Source organism: Emydura macquarii, unplaced genomic scaffold (genome assembly GCF_026122565.2).
Source record: "Emydura macquarii macquarii isolate MOO-44397 ecotype Brisbane River unplaced genomic scaffold, CSIRO-AGI_Emac_v2 contig_2636, whole genome shotgun sequence".
Classification (NCBI taxonomy): domain Eukaryota; kingdom Metazoa; phylum Chordata; order Testudines; family Chelidae; genus Emydura; species Emydura macquarii.
In genome coordinates, this window is record NW_027132773.1 from 27,239,139 (window position 1) to 27,264,519 (window position 25,381).

General features: G+C 40.6%; 1 protein-coding gene across 3 annotated transcripts; it reads left to right on the forward strand.

Annotated features, from left to right (window-relative positions):
• The first annotated feature begins 745 nt into the window (after positions 1 to 745).
• Positions 746 to 24,572, forward strand: LOC137163899 (transcriptional regulator QRICH1-like). 3 transcript variants are annotated; one of them, XM_067564352.1, is made up of 10 exons: positions 746 to 1,167; positions 2,448 to 3,442; positions 5,982 to 6,041; positions 9,610 to 9,766; positions 10,951 to 11,105; positions 13,361 to 13,475; positions 14,319 to 14,427; positions 17,543 to 17,694; positions 22,403 to 22,487; positions 22,847 to 24,572. In XM_067564352.1, the coding sequence occupies exons 2-10, from the start codon at positions 2,459 to 2,461 to the stop codon at positions 23,031 to 23,033; spliced, it is 2,004 nt and encodes a 667-aa protein (XP_067420453.1). In that variant the 5' UTR covers positions 746 to 1,167; positions 2,448 to 2,458; the 3' UTR covers positions 23,034 to 24,572. The 3 variants fall into 3 exon arrangements, with proteins under 3 accessions (XP_067420453.1, XP_067420452.1, XP_067420454.1); XM_067564351.1 differs by having other exon boundaries at positions 757 to 926; XM_067564353.1 differs by lacking the exon at positions 5,982 to 6,041 and having other exon boundaries at positions 758 to 926.
• The last annotated feature ends 809 nt before the right edge of the window (positions 24,573 to 25,381 follow it).

Sequence of the window (25,381 nt, forward strand, 5' to 3'; positions counted from 1 at the left end):
CATCTGACTTGGCCTCCAAGGATGTGACAACTTTTCAGGAACACAAAGATGCACATTTTTTTTTCAGACATCACAGCTGTCTTAACTTTTCATATACGAATAAGACTCACAAGGACTATAGGTCCTAGTATGCAATACTCCATTTTGGTTGGAGTATCCAGGCTGCTACATTGCTCTTTTAGACCTATAGTTCCTCTTTGTTAAACACAACCTAAGCTTAAGGCAGTTGTGAGTCACACTTTGGGCAGGCAGTGACAATAATGATTCTTCTCGCAGATGCCTGAAAGGCCAGTCAGAAGAAGCTAGCTAGAACTCCCAGGCCTGTGCCCTGGCTCCTGTGGCACCCAGGAGGCTCTTGTGCATCCAGCTCCAGAGTGGCACTAGCTGGGATGGGTGATGAAAAGCTGTTTGGACCAGCGGAAGGAGAGAGATTTTATGCAAATAACAAAGGAGACTTTTAATGAGAAAATGTCCAGATAGATTTATACCAGCACCTCTTTGCACAGGGCCCCAGGTACGCACCACTGCCTGCACACCCTGCCCGAGGCACGCACACCTGCGTGCACACCCCGCCCGAGGCGTGCACTGCACACCCTACTCGAGGCACGCACACCTGTGTGACAGCCTGCTCGAGGCGGGCATTACACACCCAGCGTAAGGCACGCACACCCGCACTGGCGCACACCCCTCAGCCGCCCGAGGCACATGCACACCCCTTCTCGGCCAGTCGCGCGCACGAAGAAGCACCTGCCCCTTGCTTGTCGCCGCTCAGCCGCGGCGGCGGCAGCAGGCGGAGGAGGGGGAAGGGCTCTCCTTCCCCAGCCGGGCTGCGGCGGGTGCGTGAGGGCGAGGCTGCCCCAGAGAGACCAAGCCCGGCGAGGGCGGCTCGGAGCTGGCGTCGGCCGCGAACAGCCCCTGCCCCAGAGGTAACGTGCACGGGGCGCGGTGCAGCGGGGCCCGGCCGCCCCAGCTCCACCCGCGCCGCTCGCCCTCCTCCGCCTCTCGCTGCCTTCGCCTGCCCCCGCCTCACCGCGCCCCTCGGCCCCAGCCCCTCTTCAGGCTCCTTCCACCCCACCCCCAGCCCCTTTGTCCTCCTTCCTCCGCCTCTCATCTCTCCCGCGGGGGCTGCGAGTCCTGGGGCTGCCGGGCCCGGGGCCCTTCGGCGAGGTGAGCTTTGACGGGGTCGGGGCATAATCTGCAGCCGCTGTTGCGCGGCGCGGCAGCCGGGCTGGAGGCGCTGCGCTGCGAGCTGCGCAGATGTCCGCGCTGATTGAGCAGCCCCTCCGGCTCGAATCATGGATCCCGGGCTGTGTAAACGTTGGGTGGCAAAGCTTGGCACCCACGCGGGGAGCTGCTGCGTCTCTAAGCCCCGGGGGACTGACCCCGCCGTTTGGCTCTATCACCCGAGGGGAAGCAAAACCACGCTCACCTCTGTGCCCAAAGCGTTTCGAGCGTGCAGTGGTTGAAGGCCGGCCTGGCGGGAAACCAGGCACCGCGTTCACACTGCAGACAGGAGGGTGCTTGGGCGGTCTCAGAAGTGCAGCTATATATTTTTGCTTCTTGACAAGATAAAACCGGGGGTGGGGCAATCCCGCCCACCCATTCTACATATAAAATGACAGCGTCAGGGCAGGAACCGTGTGGGAGTCTCACTGAAAACTATATGGAAAATAAAACCAGCTACATGCCTCTTAAGACCTGAGACGAGCTCTGTCCGGTCCAATGAAAGATGTTACCTCTCTTAAGAGCAAAGTCGATTTGATAACATTGTAGCTGAACAACCTGTTTAAACAGTTAATTTTGACTAAAGCCCACTGATTTAGGAATATCTGTCTGGTACTTCTTTTATTGCAGATATCAGATAACTAAGGAAATGGCAATGATATAGGGAGCCTTTAATCTTTGGGTCCCTGCTTCAAAAACAGCCAGGGGCAGTAACTAAACAGGGTTCCTGCTGACAGCTTCTTTTGCTGGGCTATATAAAATTAATGGGACTTGGTCCATCTACTGTTTAGTGGATTTGTCTAGATCCATGCGCACAGGCCTCCGTTGATTTTACGGGGGTTCTATGTGGATGTCCATAGGGCAATCGGGCACTAAATTTCAGCTGTTTTCTGAGTTCATATTCTCTGACACAGATATAAAGTAGCAAAAGCTTACAGGGAGCAATGTGCATAGGAAAGTAGCTAAGCACAGCTGGGCTGTCATCCCTTCAGGGGTTTGAGGAGTTTGTGAATTATTCCTCTTTAGAACATCCATGGCGAAATTAACTCAATATATAGGTACCTAGTCCAAACATGCAGTAATGCTCATTAATGTTGTTGGGAATTCAGTATGTCTACTGAATGAAGAGCAACCAAACTAGTTTAGGTGAGTGTCAGAGAATGTTGCTTTCTACTCTTCTATAGTTGCTCTAAACATATGTTATTTGCATGATTTTTTTTCAGTTCTCAAAAGGATGTATCATTCCATCCACTATGAAGATCACCAAAGTATGAAAACTCATTCAATACCTCAACATCACATGAAAGTGTTTCTAGACTCATTAAGTAGTCAAGGGCCAGAAGAAGTACAGCAGTTTGTGAGTTCTCCGATCTCGGTATACCAAGGAAATCATTATCTATACATGGAAAACACTGATGTAGCAGGGCCTCTGCTAGAGTTGGTGCATCCCATTACGTCTCCTCTCCAACATCCAGCACTAAGCTACTGTGGTCCACTAGAGCAGCAACATATTCAAATGTACCACACACCGCCTCAACCAGGCCATCAAATAGAAATGCAGCAAAATAATTTGGTCAAACAGGTACAACTGCAGATAGAGACTCAGCCTGCCCCTGCAGGGCAATTTAATACCTTAACCTCTGAACGTGAAATAAGACTGTCATGTATTTCTCAACCTATGAAGAAAAGGAAAATTGACATGCCAGTAGAAGAGAATTATGCTAATAGTCAAGGTTCACTGCAGAATATACCTATTACTGTACTAACAATGCCTAGGCATACCCAACAACAGGCTTACAATTCTCTTCAACAGGAACTGCTAACAGTAGATAGCAATCAACTGTATGGACTTGCACCTGCTACAGAAACAAATGGACAATTGCCTGACGTAGAATCATGGACTATTTGTCCTACTCCTGCAATTTGCCCTGAAGCTCAGAATATGGTGAATACCCCAGTTTATCGGGATGCCTGTGGTATTATTCAGATTGGTGAAATGGCTATGAATATGACAAGCATTAGGTTAGAAGAAAGCAAGGATAATATTCAAGCTGTTTCAGAAGTTAGAAAGAGTATTCAGGAGAGTCCTGTTCCTAGCACACCCTGCTTTCCAGTGCAGTATGTAAATAAGAATGGAAATAGGCACTTTCCTCTTGCTGTACAGAATGGAAAGAGGATGTATCAATCATCTGAATACTGGGATGAACAACAGGTGCAGGTAAGCACTAATATGAAGCTCTGTAGTGGGATCTATGTGTTTGTGACTTCTCTGTGTCCAGTCCTTTCTGCTTCTCCAAGCTGTTATTGACTGGGTTTCTTATAATTCATATTAACTCCATCTCAGGGGAAGATGAGTTCATGGGGGATTATGTTTTGAGGCCAAGATAGCTGGGGTCTGAAGTTTTAGCTGTCTTTCATCTGCATAAAATATACATGCATGAAAACTTCCTGAAGAGCTTAATAAGTATATAATTCAGTACTGTACTGACTTCAAATATTACAATATTAAACATTGCAAAAAGTTAGCTTTTCTTATGTATCATTGTATAATGTACTCTAATCATTAAACTTTCCTATTTGATAGGATATTATCATGTAAAAAGATAAACCTCTTTACACCACCCAGAGCATATTTGTCCAAAACTTTGAAGTGTACCTGTTTAGCTTTTTAATTCTACCTCTCTATTAACTTTGTTCTGGTATGAACTGTACTGAAAAGCAATAATTACATAATATATAATGTGAAGTAACTTGGCCAAAACCAGTGTGTCCTTTAACTAAAAGTCCTGTTTCACTATAGATATGTTGTAAGGAGAAAGCTTGTCTTTTTTTTTTTTTTTTGGCAAAATTACCACAAAATATTTGTTTACAGACATAAATTTAGCTGACTGAGTGAACAACAGTAACCAACTATATTTGTCTTAAACTTTGTCTCCTTTCTCCCCCTTAAAATGTAGCTGAATGTAGTCCTGAAAGCGTGAGACTATAATAGCATTGTCTTGAGACAGAAATGGACTGTAATAGTAGTGGTTGATAGTCCTAATTTTTTTTTTTTATTGTAGCATCCAAAAGTTCTGATATTCTAAAAAAGTTCTAAATAAAAATAAATAAGGGGATTGCAGAGGGATACACCAGTGTAGCAATGAAATCAGCTAGGCACAATGGTGAGACTAATAATAAAGAATATAAATATTATTAGTCTGAAAGAGAAACCCAGACCTCTCCTTTTAAGTGTTAAGAATTGTATAACCTGATCTCTCTCTCTCTCTCTCTCTCTCTCTCTCTCTCTCTCTCTCTCTCTCTCTCTCTCTTTTTTTTTTTTTTTTTTTTTAAAGTTGTACCTCAGTATCGTGAAGGTTAAAAATCTGCTTGCCAGGTTTGGAGGTTACACAAGAGAGAATTACTCTTTCCTCATTCTAGAAGCAGAAGCCTGGTTGTATAGAATGAGTGATCCATATTGTGTGGAATCATGAAGTAATGTTTGAGTGGTAGGGTTGGATTCTTTCCTTTAGATCAGATCTGGGTCTCAGTAATAACCACATCATAGTTTACCGTTTGGAGATCTTGCCAGATAGGACTTTTCTGTTTCCTGTTTCTCAATCCATTTCTAATCTAAGATGTGATATTTTTATTTACTTGGTATTTATCCATTTACTTTATCGTAATACAGTTTTAAATGACTTGCTGAAATACAAGTGTATTTACCACCCTTTTTCTTTTACGTACTAAGTCAGTCTGTTATATTTTACATAGCTATATTAACAAACTTCTGTTCTAGTGGTCATTAAACATTATCATTCCAAACTTTCACATATTGACATACTCAAATAATTTTGACTGTGATACATATGAGTCTGACAGGCCAGTAGTACCCAGCTCTTCCTTCCCACATTTTTTTTATAGATACTGTGTTTTCCTCTTTCTTACTGAGTACTTATGGCTTCCACTGAGTACAGGCTGTGAATGTACACTAAGAATAATGAATGCCCAAAGTCTAAGGGGGAAATTTACAAAGGCACAAAAGGTAATTTGATGCCCAGTCCCCATGGAGTTTTAGTGAGAGTTTGGCACCCGATTTTGATTTGTGCCTCTGAAAATCTCTCTCCCCCCTCTGTAATCTCGAACTAATATTGAATATATTTGAATAAGGATTAACTTGCATCAACACACCTTGCTTATGTTCTGTATGAATGCATACTGAACATGCAGTGTGAACTTTACTCTTCTCAGACAACTAAAATAATTGGGCACTAACGGGGGGACTAAACTGGGGGTGAAGGAGATGGAATTTCCCTCAACTAGCAAGGAGGTTTCAGAACAACCACCTCCCTATTCCTTATTTATGGGCTAGTCTAGCATCTGCTGCACCTTCAGATTACCTATGTGGGATTGGATCTGCAGAAATGCAGATTGGGTAGCCCACCATAAACAGCCCACTCCTCCAGGAACAGCCATGCCACTTCACTCATTTCTCCTTGTTGTGTAGCCTCATGATGGGGTTTGATATCTAGAGAGGGTCTTTCTTTACCCACGATCCATGTATGTTACTAAAACTTGGTGCATTACAACTATACTGAGTGTGAAGGAACCTTGGACTCCCATGTTGGAATCTATTGAATCTCATCCCACTCAGGATATTGTAAACACTTAAAATATTTGCATCTAATATTTGTTTCATATTATATAAACACTTGTGCCTAGAGTCAGTTTTTTAGAGTATGAGATTCTTGGACTGATTTTTTTTTTTCACCATTTAGGTCCAGCACTGCAGTCCTACTAAAACAGTAATTCAGGGATTAAATAATCCAATTCACCAGGTATGGCACAAAATAGAAACCTGGGCCCCTTTATATGGCACAAGGTTGATGCAGAGAGAGAAAAGGCAGATTGTGTATTGCCTTCCCTTCCTAAGTGTGTCCCTCCTGAGCAATGGGGAAAAATTAATTCATTGTGTTTGTAACTTAATGTGCAGGTACAAAACATAAAGATTGGTGGAAAATACATAGATTTAAACCAGTGCTGCATCTCCCACAGTAGTCTGGCTCCGTCTGCTGCCACCTTCCTTACAATGAATCATCTCTTACTTTCCCTTACCATGTGGCTCTTGTCTTCAAGCAGAAACTTACCCTAGAGTCTCATTTTGCTCTAGTTTAGAGGCAAAAAGTAACCAACATATATGGTAAAAAGTAAATTGAAATTGTAATCTGTTTCAGTCCACGTATTTAAATGTTTACAAAAAAATATTTCTGTACATTTAAAAAAATTGTTTTAACCCAACAATACCCTATTAAAGGTAGCAAGATCAAATGAAAAAAGAGACAAGTGAATCTGAGTTATCTGGTGTTATGTCTCTACAAATTTATTAGTGATACTAGTAAGCTTCCCTTAATAGGATCTTGTTTTATTTTTCAAGAGATCACTGTAGCTACACAAACAACTATTTTGAGACTCCTATGCACATAAAAGATTTCTGAATCAACTTTTTGATGTTGCCTGAGGATCCTTCCTTAACTACTGTATGTTAAAGTGAACTGTGTTGCACCAGTAAGTTGTAAGTATTCTTTGCAGCCGTACATTGCGGTCTCTTAATGTGCAGTGGTATTTTTCAGTAGTTAATGGAGATGATTATTGAACTATATAATTTCACGTTACTTAACAAGTACCTGTTCCTCAAAGATCATCATTTGTTTCACTCTACTGCTGCTCCTGCAGGTTCCTCAGACAATGGCGTCAAAAATAGCACCTGATTTGTCACTCTTCCAAGCAGTATTAGGTGGTTCTACCGGTCTCCTGGAAATTAATATAACAGCAAGTTGAAAGAATTACCTCTTCCAAATAGCAAAGAGGAGAAACTGAAGCAGTAAATAGCAAGCATGTTCAGTTAACTCTAAATGTGCTAGCTAGTTATTAAAGATCAGACAGGGCGGGGGAGAGCACCGAAGTGAGGTAAGTAAAGGTTAGGAAAGTTGTTTCTCTTCTTTTCTCCTGTTGTGGTCATGAGGGAGAAATTCTTCTACTTTTCAGACTTCTTTTTCAGCCCCTTCCTTTCATTTTCATTGTTTTCTCCTTGCAGATTGGGAGAAGAGTTCATACTACCCTTCCCCAATCTGTATCTTCCTTCTTACCATTAAGATCCCTTAATAAGAAGGCTTACACTTCATTGTGGCTTTTCATATCTCTCCATCCATTTCAAGTAGTCCTTTTATACATATTCCTATGAACTCAATTTCACTCTAAATCTCTTTGATTCCTGCTTCATTTACAATAGTTCTCACTCACTTTATCTCTGTACTCTTGCCGTGACCCTCTCTAGTTATGGGTTACATTTTTACTTGTCACCCTTTTCACTGGGCCCTTTCTTCCTCTGTGAGCTGTTTCCTCTTTAAATCTGGCCTCCATTTCCTTCCTGACTCATGGACTGACTCTCTTGGTAAATTTATTCTAAAGCTACAACAATCTAAACTGTATTGAAATTGGAACAGTATCTTCTTTATAAAAGGATTATTTTGCAATCTCACTCTTCCCACTCCCCAGAATAAAGCTTAAGTAAAAGGCAACATTAAAGAATATATATTGATAAAGTAGCCCACTATTTAGAGGACCATATTGTATGTCTGCAGTGGGTAATCATAATAAAACTGAGACAATTGGATTGTTCTTGATCTGGAGGCTGAATTTTCTTTGTTACAAAAATATAAGTTTTTAGAATAATCTTTCTTAACTTCTAGAGTATTCATTGCCTTGGCAAGCAATGTGATACAAAATAAAAAATGCAATGCTACTGACACCTTTAATCTATAATATTGCCCACAAAAGCTATATTAAAAACCATTATTTAGGTTGCAAAGTCAAGCACTCAAAAGCTGAGAAATGCCAGATATATGGTAGCCTCCATAACTTTAGTTCTGCCCCCCCTTGTGTGCTTAGTTACATAATAGTATAACGGATATTTGAAGTGGGGGCAGAACTAAGGTTTCTGAGGCAACAATACATCTGGCATTTCCTAGTTTGTGAGTAATTGACTTTTTGTATGTAATTGCCTCAGACTTCTCAAGAAAAAGGGGGAAAACAAATTTTATCATGTGCATCAGTAACAAAATGGATAATATAAAGCGTTTCCCAACCTAAAGATGGGGCTTCTGATAGCAACTCCTATAATAACAAAAATGAAAACTTTATCAAGTACTAAAACCAAAATATGAGTGCTTTCAGCATGTGCCCTGAAGGCTGTCAGACATTTATGCTTTGGAATGAGTTCCAAAGGTGAAGACCATCTGCTGAGAACTCTGCTGCTAGTTCTGCAGAATTAAACTCCAAGAACTAACAAGATCACCTGGAATGCTCTTAGATAGCTGTGGCTGGGTATAAAGAGGAACTCTTTCTTAGGTTGCTGGGTTCCAGACTACTCAGATCTTTAAAGTTTGTTGCTGTAACCAATTACTATTATGCAAAATGGCCTGAGACTTGCCTACCTGAGGGACTGCCTCTCTGTGCAATGCTGGCAAATATGTAGTTAGAGGAGGCACTTGAGATCAAGAATCCATAATTTAAAAGAATGCCTACTTCAGCATTCCCATTGTGGGTTCATTGGTTTTGCAGCTCACTCTCCCTACTGCCTTTGGTTAAAAATATCTCTAATTTGTTCTTCAGGGCATGCTGTGAGGCCTGTCTGTCTTCTGCGGGTTTTGATACAGGGAGGTGGCAAGGGATATGTTTTAAGGTATTAGATTTTGTTTGGAGACTGCTGTTTTTGTGAACAGATGAAGATGATTGGGTTATGGATTATACAAATTCTACAAGATGAAATAACGGCAGAGTGCACAAAGCCTTGAGATGGGCCCTTTTAAAAATGTATCTTCATAAATTGAAAGAAAATAGATTGGCTTGAAATCACTTGCCTGGAATTTGTAAAACAAGGGTCCCTGTCTGTGCATAACAGGGCCTACTTCCTAAGCGCAATGTCCTGCACATGCTTCAGTATTTGGCTTTTGTTCAATGTGGTGTTATGACGCAGATTAAATAACTGTTCCAAAATAGCAAACCTTTAAATCTATAGACATCAACTTCTAAAAACCCTTTCTCTGTCTTCAAAACTTAAATAAACTTCTCTAAATGCTGACAAAATATTTTTAAAAATAGTGGCCAAAAACACTTGAAACAAGGCGTCAGTATTGCCAGATAGAAATCTTGTTTTGAATATCTAAAAACAGGTTGTAAAGCTGCTGAGATTATTCAATGTATAATGGAAATGCTGAGAGACCTTAAATACTAGTAAGTACAATATCAGCATACACTTAAGGTTACACTCTTTTTTTTGGTCTGATACCAAACTTTTTTTTTTCTTCAGATGGCTGTCTTAATTTTTTTTCCCCTCTGGTTACACAGGATTCTCAATCACTGCCAAACTTGCAGAGACAGACTGATTTACATCTTCTTTCCAAACTCAAACCAGAAGAAGGAGCTAATTTCTGGAAGAATTGGACACACACAAAAAATGAGGATGTATGGAAAGATGCTGGAAAAAACCCTCAGGGATTTGGAAGTATGATTTTTAACTTACTTTTCACCATTTACTGGAAAAGAGATGTTCTTATATGTCATCTGAAGATTCAGGGCCTGATTTGTTCAATAGTATCTTTCTCCACAAGTAATCCCATTGAAATACATGATTAAGGGTTGCAGAATTAGGCCTTTAGTTATAAGTAAGGCCCTGTGTAAATCACGATTTCACAGACTGCATGGAAATTGTGAGATTAGCGCAATACCATGAATTTTTGCAACAGCGGGGAGGCAGAAGGAGGCATTCCTGCTTCTGCTTCCCCTCTGTTGGGAAAATCACAGTATTGAACTAATTCAGCTATTCGGGGTTGAAGGCTGGGGTGTCTCATCATGTGGTGCCAGCTGTCTGGCCCAGACTGCCACTGCTACTTCCTGTCTGGCCAGCGGGGAAATGGGAGGCACTGATAATGCATGAGGATTAGGAGACCTTGGCCCAGCACACTCCCCAGCAAGCCCAGGATGACACAGCAGGAGCTGAGACAAGGATTTGCCTCTTGGAGCATGAGCATGTGTGTGAGGAGGGCCAGAGCTGGGATGGATGGATGGCGCTGTGTGGTGAGAGACACTCTACTCCGACCTGCCATGCCCAATCCCCAGAGTGGAATTGGCCTGCCATTTACCTGCCCTCCCTGTGATGGGACCAGCCCACTAACCCCCCATGAGCAGCTGCTGCCTCAGCTGGGAGGTGGAAGCTGGGATTCCTGCTTTCTGCTGTTGGAAAAATTGCAGCAGTTCAACAGGGGAAGGAACTCAGCAACCATGCATATGCTGATTTTTGGTGAAATTCCAACATTTATCCCTGAAGCTGTTATGATTTAATAAAAAACACAATGCCGTTACACTGGGCCTTAGTTGTAAGCTTAGTGCAAGTTTTCAGAATTAAGTACCATCCAAAAGCATTCTCAGTATTAAGCAATTTGCTCATTCAGAATATTTCATCCCATAGCAGTTTCCAGAGATGGTACCAGAGTTGTTTTCTAGCAGAATGCTTGGTTATGCAGTGGTTTGTCACTTATAAAACCCCAAACTTCTCAGCATCAAAAAACCATGAAAGATTTCCGTTTCAGTGAAATCCCATATGTGTTAGAGAGACGAAAGGTTTATGCTAGTTTGACAAATAATGGGGGGGAAATAATCTGGTTTAAATATGCTTTTTTCACATTCTAGGAAGAAAACGAGTAACTTTTAGGGAAGATGTCCTTTCAGTGCCAATAGCAGAACTGAATTACGGGCTGTGCCTAATGACCAAAGAAGCTAGAAAGCAAGATGGTTCCTCTTATGAAGCAGACATGTTGTATTATTTATTTCTTTGTATTCAAAAGGTAAACATAAAATGCAGTTGAATGACTGTAGGGACTCTTACTATACACAGAAAACTAGATCTTACATGAAAAGTGCCTTTTTTTTCCTTCAGGACATACATAACCCAGGAGAGCGAGTTGCCAAAAAAAAGCTCAGAGAACTGATTGCAGCTACTCATGCCAAGTTTAAAAAAAACATATATTCTCTTTCCTGAAACAGTGTCACTAATGCAGAATGTAATGTGTTCTGCCCAGTCCCATAAATCAGTTTGTTAAAATATAGGATTAAACAGTGGAAGCTTTTAATTTTTAACCTGAAGGTGGGGGAGTTGGAAGTATGTGTGTGGGGATGAGGGTGTGCACGAACTAGGCTTTTTCAGGCATAGTAGGATTACTCAATACTCAGCATACTAAAGCTTTCATGATGAGATCCAAAATACAGCAGAACCTCAGAGATACAAACACCTCGGGATTGGAGGTTGTCCATAACTGAACAAAACGTTATGGTTGCTCTTTCAAAAGTGTAGATTGACTTAATACAGCTTTGAAACATTACTATGCAGAAGAAAAATGCTGCTTTCCCTTCATTTTTTTTAGTAGATTATGTTTAACATAGTACTGTACTGTATTTGCTGCTGCCCTTTTTTTTTTTTTTGCCACTGCTGCTGCCTGATTGTGTACTTCTGGTTCCAAATGAAGTGTGTGGTTGACTGGTCAGTTTGTAACTCTGGTGCTCGTAACTCTGAGATTCTACTGTAGTTGGGGGAACCCACAGCTTCTTATTTAGGCCAACCTTCAAGGTTTGATGTTAAGGGAACTTACTGTGGAGTATGATTTAGCCTATAAAATAGATAGGGGTCCGGTGCACGTACAGCGTTAACAACTGTCAGCTGAACGGTTAGAATATAGATATTTTATTAATGTAGACAAGGCCAGTGATAGTAAATTGAACCCTCTTCCAAGAAATCTTACATACCTGTGTTGCTGATACCAAATCAATAGGACTAATGAACTTTATATTCTTGAAGTGTTTCTGAATTGACTGTGCTTTCAAAACTCACTTTCCAGTTTATTCTTGTTCAGATGACTTGTGTAAATGGAGTTAGCTGATGCATATGTGTGTGTCTCGAGCATTATTGAGAGAGAGTACTTTGGTGGAAGAGAGACTTTTCTTGTTTTCCCCTGTAATAATTTAAACAGAACAAACTAAAAATCTAGTTTTAAAAAATATTCTAGTTTGGGGAAGTTGCTCTATCATGCATTAGTCATTAGAATTTTGTCAATGATTCATTTAAAACGTGGGATTATTATTTTTTTCACAATGAATCATTTAAATTCCAACATGCTACCCCAATCCAGTAGGGAAAAGGTAAGTGTGAAATGATGGAGATTTATTCATGTTCCTGTTCTTCTGTACTGAGTGAGTCCTGTTTTTTGTAACATTTATATTCCAAGCCATTTTATAATTGAGTCACACAGAGGTTAACTAACGAAGGACTGGTCTACACTACACAGTTAGGTTGACATAAGACAATTTATGTCAACCTATTTATGCCAGTGTCTACACTACAGCCTTCCTCCCAGGTAGACACTGTGTTCCTTACATGGGCTATTGGCTGTCTTGTCAGTTTCATGGTGGGAGCTGAGAAATTGACAAGAAAGTCTGGTAGTTAGAGCCCTGCTGCCCCCTCTCTTCCCTGAAGAGGACTCCCCTCAGACCTGGGAGCTGGGACCAGAAGCCCTGGCAGCCTTGTCAATTTCACGGCTCAATAAGCTGTAAAATTGACAAGGCTGCCTGGCTTCTTGCAGCGGAGGGGCGGGCCGAGAATCTGGGGCAGCTGGACCATGCTCCCTGGGGGTGAGAAGCCCTGAGCAGCTGCCCCCAGCAGGGAATGAGGAAGGGAGATGATCCAGTGACTTCTTCCGCTCCCCATGGAGAACAGAGGGGGATGCTGCTCACCGGGAGCCTGGGGGGCAGCCAGGCTTCCAGCAGGGAGCTGCTAGCGGAGCTCAGTGACCGGGCTCTCAGCTCTTCACACTGCCCCTGGTAGGTTGGTGGAAGCTCTCCTGGTGGGGATAAGCACCACTGACCCAAGGAGGGTAGTGTGGACACGAACCACCACAATAATTAATGCAGTGGCTATAAGTTGACCTAATATAGGTCAACTTAGGTTTCTAGTGTAGGCATACCCTTAGTTATAGAATGAGGCATAGTAAAACAAAGCTTTTGTTTCAGTTATAATCCTACCCACATCCCTTTCTTTTTTTATTCATAGTATATGTTTGACAATGACCGAATTGACAACATTTTTGCTGATCTTTACTATGTGAAGTTTTTGGAAAGACTTCATGAAGTGATGAAAGGATGGTATCCTAGAGTGAGCCCCTTTGGTAAGTGAAGAAACATTGGGGGGGGAATAAAAACAACGAGAGTCCTGTAGCACTTTAAAGACTAACAAATTTAATTTCTGCAGGCATAAGCTTTTGTGGGCTGTAACCCACTTCGTCAGATGTAAGGAATAGAAATCAGGTACGGGGTGTATATGTATACACATCCAAGGGTAAGGAACAATGGGGAAGTTAGGTATAAGCAAAGTCCATTCAGTTAGAGTAGATGAGGCCTATTCACAACTGTTGATCAGAAGGTGAGAATGTGTGAACAGTGACAATTCCTTCTTGTAGTGGGATAACCATTCCAAGTCCCTCTTTAGACCCAGTTTGATTGTGTCAAGTTTGCAGATGAGTTTCAGTTCTGCAGTTTCTCTCTGAAGTCTGTTTTTGAAGTTTTTTTTTAAATATGGCAACTTTCAAGTCAGCTACAGAGTGTCCTGGGAGATTGAAATGCTCTCCGACTGGTTTATGGATGTTGTTATTTTTTATGTCTGATTTGTGTCCATTTATTCTTTTGCGTAGTGACAGTCCAGTTTGGCCAATGTACATGGCAGAGGGGCATTGCTGGCACATGATGGCATATGTTACATTAGTAGATGTGTAGGTGAATGAGCTCCTTATGGTGTGGCTGATGTGGTTAGGATCTGTGATGGTGTCACTAGAGCTGATGTGTGGGCAGAGCTGGCAACGGGGTTTGTTGCAGGGGTATGTTCCTGGGTTAGTGTTCTTCTTGTATGGTGTACGGTTGCTGGTGAGTAATTGCTTCAGGTTGGGGGGAATGAAGTCTGTACTTGACAAGTATGTTCTGGCATGAACTTATTTGTGTCAGTATTTGTTTTCCAGGGTATGTTCTGTCTAGTTGTATCATGGAGGAAATGTTATGGGACTGCAAACAACTTGGAGCACATTCTCCTGCTACTCTCCTGTTCACACTGATGTATTTCAACACTAAGTAAGAATGTTTTGTATAAAAGTCTTTCATGTCTGAGTCCCTGTAGCCTACCAACTAGTTTAGTTTTTGTAACATGCTGAAAATAGGTTGCCAAACTCTTATTCCCTGCATACCAAACTGATGAATCCGTAAATATACTTTAATGCTTGCCAAAACCTTGCCATTTATACTTTGCTCGAATTCTCATTCTCTCTTGATGTCTAGCGCATATGGTGAACTAAAGAATGGGGAGCATGTTGGGAGTAGTAGTTAGATTTATTTTCCCTGATTATCCATATCCCATTTTTCACAAGCTAAGTACTGAAAGACACAACCTCTTTTCATAACTTATATAATTCATTCTCTTTTTTTATATTACTTTCTTTACAACTATCAGGTTGGTTATTTTCACAGCTACAGACAATATTCATATGAAAACTACTGCAGGACTCAGTAATAAGTCTTATAAGATACAATCTCTATATGCTGCTTATGTAAATTTTTAAGAATGTGGTACTGTTTTTTTTGTATGTGCTGTCAGTTTCTGAACATCCTTTAATTTTGTTTCCAATGAAAGCCCCATTTTAAACACCAAGCAAATTATGTATCCATTGCAAATAAGCCACAATTGGAAGGTAATATATTATTCATTAGTGTCTTGAGCTATTATACTTCTGTCCCTCCTCTTCCCTCCACCACTTGCTTACCCCGTCATATAATTTAGAATTTTAATTTACTTAATTATATTGGTATTGTAGTATATCATTGTGATACGACCCGTGCCCAGGGTTGCCAACTGATAATGCCAAGGTCAGGACAGGCTGCAAAAGGAGAGCAGATTCTCCCCACGCTGGTGGGTGACACTGAAGCCCGGCTTCCCAACCAGCCACGAACTGCTTCTGATTACCCCACACTGGATATCACGAAGCCAGTCCACAAATGCCTACTGCCCCCTTCACTGCATTTCAGCTCCAGGCTCCCAAATCTGCAGTAGGTCCAGCAAAGAGACCAGTTACTTAAACTCTCTGCTCTTTGCTAAAAAGGTTCCCTCTGACCCCAAGGGGTCAGCCACAGCACCAGATCAATATAAGTTTGGATCTTACCTAAAATACCACGCTGTCAGCCAATCCTTTAGTGTCTAAACTAAAGGTTTATTGTAAAAAGAAAGGAATAAACCACGAAAGAAATGTTAAAGGGTTAAAGTAAATCACAGATATACAAATGATTAAAAGTCCATATACTTCAGGTTTCTGGAAGAAATGTGGATTTGCAGGCTTGTGTAGTTCTCTCTGGTTCACATCCAGTACCTGGATGGGTCTAAGTCCTTCGGTTCAGTTGCAAGATGAATTGGTCCAGAGATAGGTGTATGTCTGCAGACTGGACAGGAACAAAGACAAAATGGTTTATCTGGTTTGATCTTATAAACCCCCTCCTCCGGCCATGCGGCCTGTGGGCAGTCACAAGACCCAAAATGGAGTCCATAGTCACATGGGCCAATCCTGGTGACTCCTCTGGTGTGCCTGGGGTCCATAGTCACATGGGACAGTCCTGATGCTTCATCAGGTAGGCTGCCTGCAATGGAGTCCAGAGTCACGTAAGCAGGTTCTGGTGACTCAGTGGTGATGCTGGCCTCTCCCTCAGGGCCCCTTGCACCTGGGAATGCCTTAATGGGCCATTATGCAGGCCATTGTTCTGCAGCCTTCCTATCTGGGGTGTTGCCCAGGCAGAACAATTTGAAATACAGATATCTCAAATACATCTATAACTTCCATTTCAAATATCACACATGAACATAAGTATTATCTTACTTAGCACATTATAACCTTCCTAACAGTACCTGACATGGCATATCCCACATGGATTATTATGATTCTGCCATACTGATGTCACCCAATATACTAAATGCCCCCCCACTCAAGCCAGCCCGCATGACAATCATCCTTTGGAAAATTTGTTCATCTCTAATTGGAGTTTAACTTTCTAAAAATAGGACTTCTTGTTTCCAACCTATCATACATGTTGACTAATTCTTCCTTTGTATAAATATATTCTTTGTCTGTATAAAACTAAATATTCTGAAGTTATTTATAAGATGGACATTAAATCAGTGATTTTTTTTCTGGCCACACATTATTTGTGCTCAATTATATTACAAGATGATCTCTGACTCTTTAGGATGTGCATTGACAAAAGCATTAACAAACATTTACTAAAGATTTTAAAGTATTTCAAATCATGTTGGTCTGGATTTGACTTGCCTTTAAAATTAGCTGATAAATAATATCCTCTTTTAAAATGTGTGTGTGTGTGTGTGTGTGTGTGTGTGGGGGGGGGGGGCTGCCTTTTTTAATAAAGAAAATCATCTCTGTTCTGTGCAAGCAAGTTTTGTATTTTTCATCTGCTGCTGTAGTTAAAGAAATCCCATTCCTACATTTTTAAGTCTTCTTTCTGCACCAGAATCAACAAAAACACAAAGCAATATTAACATTAATTACAAGATGTATCCAAATATTGGGGAATATAGAGACTTAAATGTTTTGCCAAAAACAGAGAGTACATAAACTCTCTTTTGCAATCTTATAAAAGACAGCATTACTCTTTTTATAGTTAAAATGAATTTGTGTGTAATGATTTTAATCAGATTGGAATTAAATAGCATCATGAATAGTCCCAGCAAAGTTACTTCCAGGTTCAAGTCCACAGAGTAACTTCCAAAAGGAAACACCTGCATAGTGAGATCTTAAGGAATGTTTCAGTTCTCTGTCCTCACTTCTGGTTTTGGCACAATGTGACTAGAAGTGAACTTGCTGAAATTTGATATGGGGTCTAGAGGAGCTCAAATAAATAGCTGAAGTCAGAATGTGGCTTTGAACAGGTAAGATTAGATTCTGATTTCTCGCTGTGCCATAAAACAATACTAATTAATGCAATTATTCTGGGTTTACATAGGTTTAACATAAGAATTTGGCCCACAGTCCAAAGCTATACTTTTTATCAAGACTCCGGAAAGCTTTTAAAAATATTTCTGCTCATGTTAAAAAAAATAAATCAAGTTACTCAGCCCTGGCTGCCAACTATTTCTCTCTCTTTAAAATTGAGTTATAATTGTTTTTCTCTCTTCTTCGTATGTGTGTAGGTATTTCATATTGAAAACTGTGGAGCAGCATGCAAAGCTGGCCTTTTCCAAAATACTGAAGCAAACCAGGAAAAATACAGGCATTGGAAAGGACAAATGTTCTACAATACGATTGCTGAGGCTTTATGCACAGATTCTGGGAGGACGAAAAGGTTTGAACTCATTAGACTAGAATATTAACCTTTAAACTTAGTGTCACTTGCCACTAAGATTGTGAAGGACTTGACAAGACAGACTTCTTGGCAATTTGTTTGGAGTCTGAGCACCACTATTAGTGTACATATATGTTTAGACCCTGTTCCTGCAGAGAGATCTGTGTAGGTGAACCCCTGCTACGTTGCAGAGCCCCATTTAAGTTCACAGGGTTCTGTAGGGAAGCAGAGGTCTGCCTGTGCAGTCAATCTCAGGATTGGTGTTTTAGATTGTATTCCCCATCTCTAGTGATGCACATGTAGGTTGGGCTCCTCAAATGCATTCAGCATTGACCTAACTCTGCACCCACTTAAATTAATTAGTGCAGGCCTATCTCTGCTTCAGATATTCTTAAAAATTCCAGCTTTCATGTTTTTGGAGATAGGAAATTTTGCTACGTTTTTATTAAAACTGTCTCCCTTTTTTCCTTTCTCTTCTTTCCTTCTATGTTGGTCTTTTCCATCTTTTTTTAATAGGTGTCTCTTTTAGAAACCCAAACATATGGTTTGCTTTACAGGTGCACTATCTATATTTTAGAGCAGTTATGCTCAAAATGCTTTGGCCATTTCCTTGCTTCCTTAACCCCTCTGAATTTGCAAACACATGCACACACCTCTGCCATGGTAGAGTATATCTGCTCTCCAAACTGTGTGTTTCTCTCCTTGAAACTATACCGTCATCAATCAGTGTGCAAAGCTCACATTGACGTTCGGTAGGAGAGAGGATTTTTGTCTCCAGCTTATTGGCAGGTTATGGTCCTAGGTGTTTTCCAAAATGATTTGGGAACCATGGAAATAGCCTATTTGGAAGTTTAACAAACTACTACTCATTCTGTGTTCTAAACTGTTAAGTGCTTGGTTTCATTTTCCAGTTATTACAGGTCTACCCTACATATTCATAGACTATAAGGTCAGAAGGGACCATTATGACCATCTTGTCTGACATCCTGCACAATGCAGGCCACAGAAATTCACCCACCCACTCCTGTAATAGACCCCTGACTTAAGACTAAGTTATTGAAGTCCTCAAATAATGATTTAAAGACTTCAAGGTACAGAGAATCCACCAACAAGTGACCCATGCCCCATGCTGCAGAGGAAGGTGAAAAACCCACAGGGCCTATGCCAATCTGCCCTGGGGGAAAATTCCTTCCCGACTCAAATATGGTGATCAGTTTAGGGATGTAAAAAGTAGTTTAATTAAATTCATTTAAACGTTCTTAAAAACAACTGATTACCATTTAAACATTTACACTTTTTAAACCCTGAGCATGTGCGCAAGACTCACCAGTCAGACCTCTGGAAAGAATTCTCTTTAGTAACTCAGAGCCTACCCCATCTAACATCCCATCACAGCCCATTGGGCATATTCACAACTAGTAGTCAAAGATCAGTCAATTGTTAAATTGGGCTGTCCCATCATACCTTCCTCTCCTCCATAAACTGATCAAGTTCAGTCTTGAAGCCAGCTAGGTTTCTTGCTCCCCTTGGAAGACTGTTCCAGAACTTCACTCCCCTGATGGTTAGGCATCTTTGTCTAATTTCAAGTTTAAACTTCCTGATGGCCAGTTTATATCCATTTGTTCTTGTGTCCACATTGGTGCTGAACTCCTCTCTTTCCCTGGTATTTATTCCTCTGATATATTTATAGAGAGCAATCATATCTCCTGTCAGCCTTCTTTTGGTTGGCTAAACAATTCAACAAGTCCCCTCTCATAAGGCAGGTTTTCCATTCCTCTGATCATCCTAGGCTATGTCCACACTGACGGCAGCAAAGTTGCTGCCATCAGATCGACTTATCTGGATCAACTGAGTGGTCAGTGAAGACCCGCTCAGTCGATCCAGAAATCAATGTTGTTAATCCACCCCTGCAAGTGGCGTAGAGCTTCATCGTTCCCGTCGGTGCAGTGCAGTGAGGATGGCGTGCAGAAGAGAAGCACAGCAGTCGACGGGAGTTACACAAGTTCTTTGCGTACTTTGCGTAACTCCTGTCGACTGCCGCTGAATCGCGGAGGTAAGTGTAGACCAAGCCCTAGTAGCCCTTCTCTGCACCTGTTCCAGTTTGAATTCATCTTTCTTAAACATGGGAGACCAGAACTGCACACACTATTCCAGATGAGGTCTGACCAACACTTTGTATAACAGTACTAACATCTTGCTTACTCTACTGGAAATACCTCACCTGATGCATCCTAGGACTGCATTAACTTTTTTCACAGCCACATCACATTGGTGACTCTCAGTCATTCTGTGATCAACTAATACGCCCAGGTCCTTCTCCTCTGTCACTTCCAACTGATGTGTCCCCAGCTTATAGCAAAAGTTCTTGTTGTTAGTCCCTAAGTGCATGACCTTGCACTTCTCACTATTAAATTTCATTTTATTTCTATTACTCCAATTTACAAGGTCATTCACATCTTGTATGATATCCTGGTCTTTCTCTGTATTAGCAATACTTCCCAAATTTGTGTCATCTGCAAACTTTCTTAGCACACTCCAACTTTTTGTGCCAACGTCAGTAATAAAAAGGTTAAATAAGATTGGTCCCAAAACTGATCCCTGAGGAACTCCACTAGTAACCTCCCTTCAGCCTGTCAGTACACCTTTCAGTATGATTCATTGTAGTCTCCCTTTAGCCAGTTCCTTATCCACCTTCCAATTTTCATATTAATCCCCATCTTTTCCAATTTAATAATTCCCCATGTGGAACCATATCAAATGCCTTACTGAAATATAGGTAAATTAGATCCACTGCATTCCCTTTGTCTAAAAAATCTGTTATCTTCTCAAAAAAGGTCAGGTTGGTCTGGCATAATCTACCTTTTGTAAAACCATGTTACTGTTAACCTTGATGTCCTTAACTACTTTCTCTTTCAAAATTTTTTCCAAGACCTTGCATACGACTGAAGTCCTCCACTGGGAGGACTGTACTTGTGCAGATGAACTCTTGACATGATTCCTAAATTACAGAATGAGAGGGTACATTCAGATTCTACAAGAGCATTAAACACTGGTTGCTATAACTTTTCTGAATAGAGTTGGTCTCCAGAAAGACTGGATGCATATTTTATTCCTTTGGGTCACTTTCTGCAAGTATTGAACAGCGTGGCTTTCCATAACACTTTATGTTGCAAAAGTTAGAGGCACCCTATTATATGCTTTGTGGGAATAACTTGCAGAGCTTCCCTGTGTTACCATGTGATCTTATTAGCATTTATTTCAGGTTGCTTGATGGTCACTTGTTACAGCTTGCCTTACACTGAGGCAGGGACCCACATTTTTCTGTTTGTAATGCTGATTGAGGCCTCTTATTACTACTTTAATATAAATAGTCTGCATCGGCTTTACTACAGTAAAGACTGCTAACCTCTTAAGTTTAAGCATTTCAGGTTCTTCGTGAAAATGAGTTTGAGTAACAGGGTTGCAGCTACTCCCAAATTGCTGAATGGAGGCCATAGTTTCTCTTCTAGAGGGTCTAATCAACTTTAAAAAATATATATATATAGTTTACAAATAAATAGGATTTCATCCAAGGAAACTGTATAAGGTTTACTTAAAAGAATGGAGGATTTGGAGTTCTTAGAAAGGTTGACAGTATCACCTCTTCTCTTTCTCCCCCTCATCTCCTTTCTACCTCCACCAGTTTGGGGAATGACACTTTCTTTACTTCTCCAGTGGAAGTTAAACACTGCCCACCAAGACGTGCAACAGGATTTTCCCGTTTACACATATAGTCCCTTCCATGATCCCCAGACATTCACTAGGCTAGTGAAATGGCATCAGCCATGTGATCCAGCTCCTGGAGCCATCACTGAGCTGGTTGCAAGGGAAAAGTTCTATCTTTTATACAATTTTGCCAAGCATTTAAAAATGTTTTAGCCCCAAAAAGTGCATATAATTTTTTTAAAAAGGCTTTGCAAAATCAAGTAATTAGGAAGCAATCATTCATACAGTCACTGATTTTTTTAGTGGATCTTCAGGGAACTACACCTATGCCCCTAATAGTTAGACTGCCTTAGGCTAGATCTGCAACCCCTATGATGGGGTTCTGCAGACACAATGAATTAAATCAGGACCCCCATTGAACTCAATAGGATGTTTGTCATTGACTTCATTGGGGCTAGGATTTCACGTGATATATTCGGAAAACTCATCACTGGTAAATAGCCTTACTTTTTACATGAATAGTTCATTTGTTTATATTAGGTTAAGTCCTTATATTTTTAGGTCAGCTATATAACTTATCTTTTATTTAGCAAGTATACATTTTTATACCTACATATTTTGAGCTGCCACTGTCTGCAGGAAGTACTTTACTGTTGCATGAGCATCACGCTCTGTTTCCTATGATACAACTGTGCGTATCGAAGATCAGTATGGCTAACATTTATCTGTTGGTACAATGTACCAGATTGGCTGTCAGTGATTTATGCACAAATTAGGCCAGATAGTAGCAAGAGCAATATTTCTCCATACTACAATAAGGGCCTGCTTATTATGGAAATATTCAGCTACTGTAAAAACATTTTATTTAAAGGAGCCACCCTGAAATCAGACTGTTTAAAATAGTGCCGTTCACCAAAAACGTTTATCTGTAAAAATACTTTATTGAAACTAAATTATGTATTGTGAATTTATTGCACACTATTTGCCTCTTTTGGATTTGCAGATGAGATTTATGTGGAACAACTTGAAAACCCAGACAACCCTTTGCAGTGCCCCATAAAACTGTATGACTTCTATTGCTTTAAATGGTAAGGCTCTAAGAACTTATTTTATACACTAGTTTAAAACGTTTGATGGCTTTAAAACCTTTCATCATAGTAGCTATAACAACTTTAGCAGTTCACAGGGAAAGATTTTTTTATATAAATTGACGTCCCTCATTAATACTTGGGCTTCACCCTTCAACAAACACCTCTTCCAGTCTGAGTTTGACAAGAGTGGACCACTGCTAATTCAAATAGGAATGTCTAAAGCTAGCAACTTTTTATATGTGGGAGCAAATATGTCTTATTACATAGTAAATAAGAAATTCAATACTAATTTTACTCTTAAAAGAAGTATAAACTAAGTAGTGTGTTGCTTGGTATAATTCAAACTTTTCTTATAGCCCCCAAGGTGCCAAAGGGCCAAGTGATGCCTTCTATCTGGTCCCTGAACCAGTCGTGGCACCAAACAGTCCTATCTGGTACTCTGCTCAGCCTGTGAAAGTGGATGTGATGGAGCAGATGTTGACCAGAATTCTGATGGTCAAGGAGGTTCAAGAAGCACACGCGAAGACCCATATATCAGCATAGCAACAAGGACAAACGGATAAGTTACCACATTGCCCTTATTACAAAGTTGTAAAACCAATTTTTTTTAGTAAGGCATGTAAGAGTGTCTGTAGCGAACATTTTGTTTTTACTAGAAGATGACTGAATGCTATGAATAAATAGCATTTAACAGTAGCAATTTACTAAATTCCACAAAGTGGATTTCCTGTTTTGTTCAACCTATTTGTCTAATTTATACTAGCACTTAAACAAGAACATATGTCGTTCTGGTATTCATACTGTGAAACAGATAAATCAGAGACTCAAACATGTCATTTTGATTAATGTATAAGTATAGAGCTCTTTAAACTGAATTGACAGTGGAAAGTATATACAAATTCAGTTTTTATCAAAGTCCTCAATGGAAATAGCAGTTACTGAGTGATATTACTTTACACTGTGACTTACTAATAGTGCAATGCAGGTATAATTTTCTCTATAAAACAAGAGTGACTTTAAAATTTTTTTTTCCTTGTTAAAAGGATGCTTCCATGACTAGTCTATTTGCAAAGGATAGACTTTGGGGAATAGACTAAATGCCTTCTGGCCTATAGTCATGCAAGGTTGGACAGCTTACATTAAAACATAACTTTCTTTAGCTAGTGAGGAAAGAAGTTTATCTCACTTCAAAAGCTGGGGCAGTAAAGACACCAGAAGTTCTGAGACTTTTCATATTTCTAGGTTGTGGATATGTGCATTGATACATTTTACTACACCCTTGACACTTTATTGGAATTAACTGTGTATGCACAGAAGACTAACAACACAGATCTATATGCCTTTACCTCAGTTCAGTAAACTAGTGCCTTCCCCACAACCCAGCTGCTAAACATTGTAGCAGTGGCTTTAAAGTATCTTGTTGTTTTAAGTTCACCTTTTCCAGGAAGATTTTTTATATTTTTCACATGCTAATATCGGTCACCAGTAGGAAAAATGGAGCTTGTTAATGCAAGTATTCTAGATTATGCTATGTTATCTTTTTTACAAACTCAATGCTAATTGTCTTGAAGATAAACTTTGCTTTTGATAGTGTTGTGAAAATTACATTTAAACATGAAGGTAAAACAAATGAAGTGACCCACTGTTTTTGAATAGTTCACGAACGCCAGATTCTGACCATATTGTGCATAAACAATAAATGGGTTAAGATGACATCTCTTCAAATGCTTATTGACTGAGAAAGAATGCTGCCATTTTATATTTGTATTATGAGTAGAGGCAGTAGTTTTTGATCCAAAAGGGGAGATGTTACTATTTACAATAACAAATATCTGGTGCAGTGCATGACACCTAGTGCCAGCATGGCTGATTTAAAATTAACTATAGATGGCATCTGAACTTGTTTATACCAGTATGTGCATGTTCTCTTCTCTCTATATACACACACTCTCTTTCTCTCCCCCCTCCCCTCTGCTGTAAAAATCCAGAAAAACTTGAATGTGGTTATTTCAAATTACCATTCTGAGGACATTTTTCTCTCCCCCCTCTATTATGAAGAGAAGGTGAGATGGATAAGACCTAGTAAGTAATCCACCCTATCTCTGATAAGAGGCTTGTTCCTACAAACTTGTCCAAATTCATGTTCAATTACAAATAGGGCTTCTTGCTCTCAAGAACAGTCTTGTGAAGTGATGAGGCACTTGGAAGAGAGGAAGGTGATCAGGAACAGTCAATATGGATTCATCAAAGGAAAGTCATGCCTGACCAACCTGATTGCTTTCTATGAAGAGGTGACTGGCTCTGTGGTTGTGGGGAAAGCAGTGGACGTGATATACCTTGACTTTAGCAAAGCTTTTGATATGGTCTCACAGTATTCTTATCAACAAGTTAAAGTAGTATGGGTTGGATGAATGGACTATAAAATGGATAGAGAACTGGCTAAAGCATAGGGCTCAACGAGTAGTGATCAATGGCTCCATGTCTAGCTGGCAGCCGGCCACAAGCGGAGTTCCCCAGGGGTCGGTCCTGGGGCCGGTTTTGTTCAACATCTTCATTAATGATCTGGAGGATGAGGTAGATTGCACCCTCAGCAAGTTTGTGGATGACACTAAGCTGGGGGGAGTGGTAGATACCCTGGAAGGTAGGGATAGGATACAGAGTGACCTAAACAAACTGGAGGATTGGGCCAAAAGAAATCTGATGAGGTTCAACAAGGACAAGTGCAGAGTCCTGCACTTAGGATGGAAGAATCCCATGCACGGCTACAGAGTAGGGACTGACGAGCTAGGCAGCAGTTCTGCAGAAAAGGACCTGGGGGTAATAGTGGATAAGCTGGATATGAGTCAGCAGTGTGCCCTGCTTGCCAAGAAGGCTAATAGCATATTGGGCTG

Excerpts from the sequence above, each read along its gene's own strand:
- LOC137163899 (XM_067564352.1), top strand. The coding sequence starts at position 2,459 with ATGTATCATTCCATCCACTATGAAGATCACCAAAGTATGAAAACTCAT. Across the intron at positions 9,767-10,950 it reads AAACCCTCAGGGATTTGGAA|GAAGAAAACGAGTAACTTTT; the intron begins GTATGATTTTTA and ends TTCACATTCTAG. Across the intron at positions 13,476-14,318 it reads TCCTAGAGTGAGCCCCTTTG|GGTATGTTCTGTCTAGTTGT; the intron begins GTAAGTGAAGAA and ends TTTGTTTTCCAG.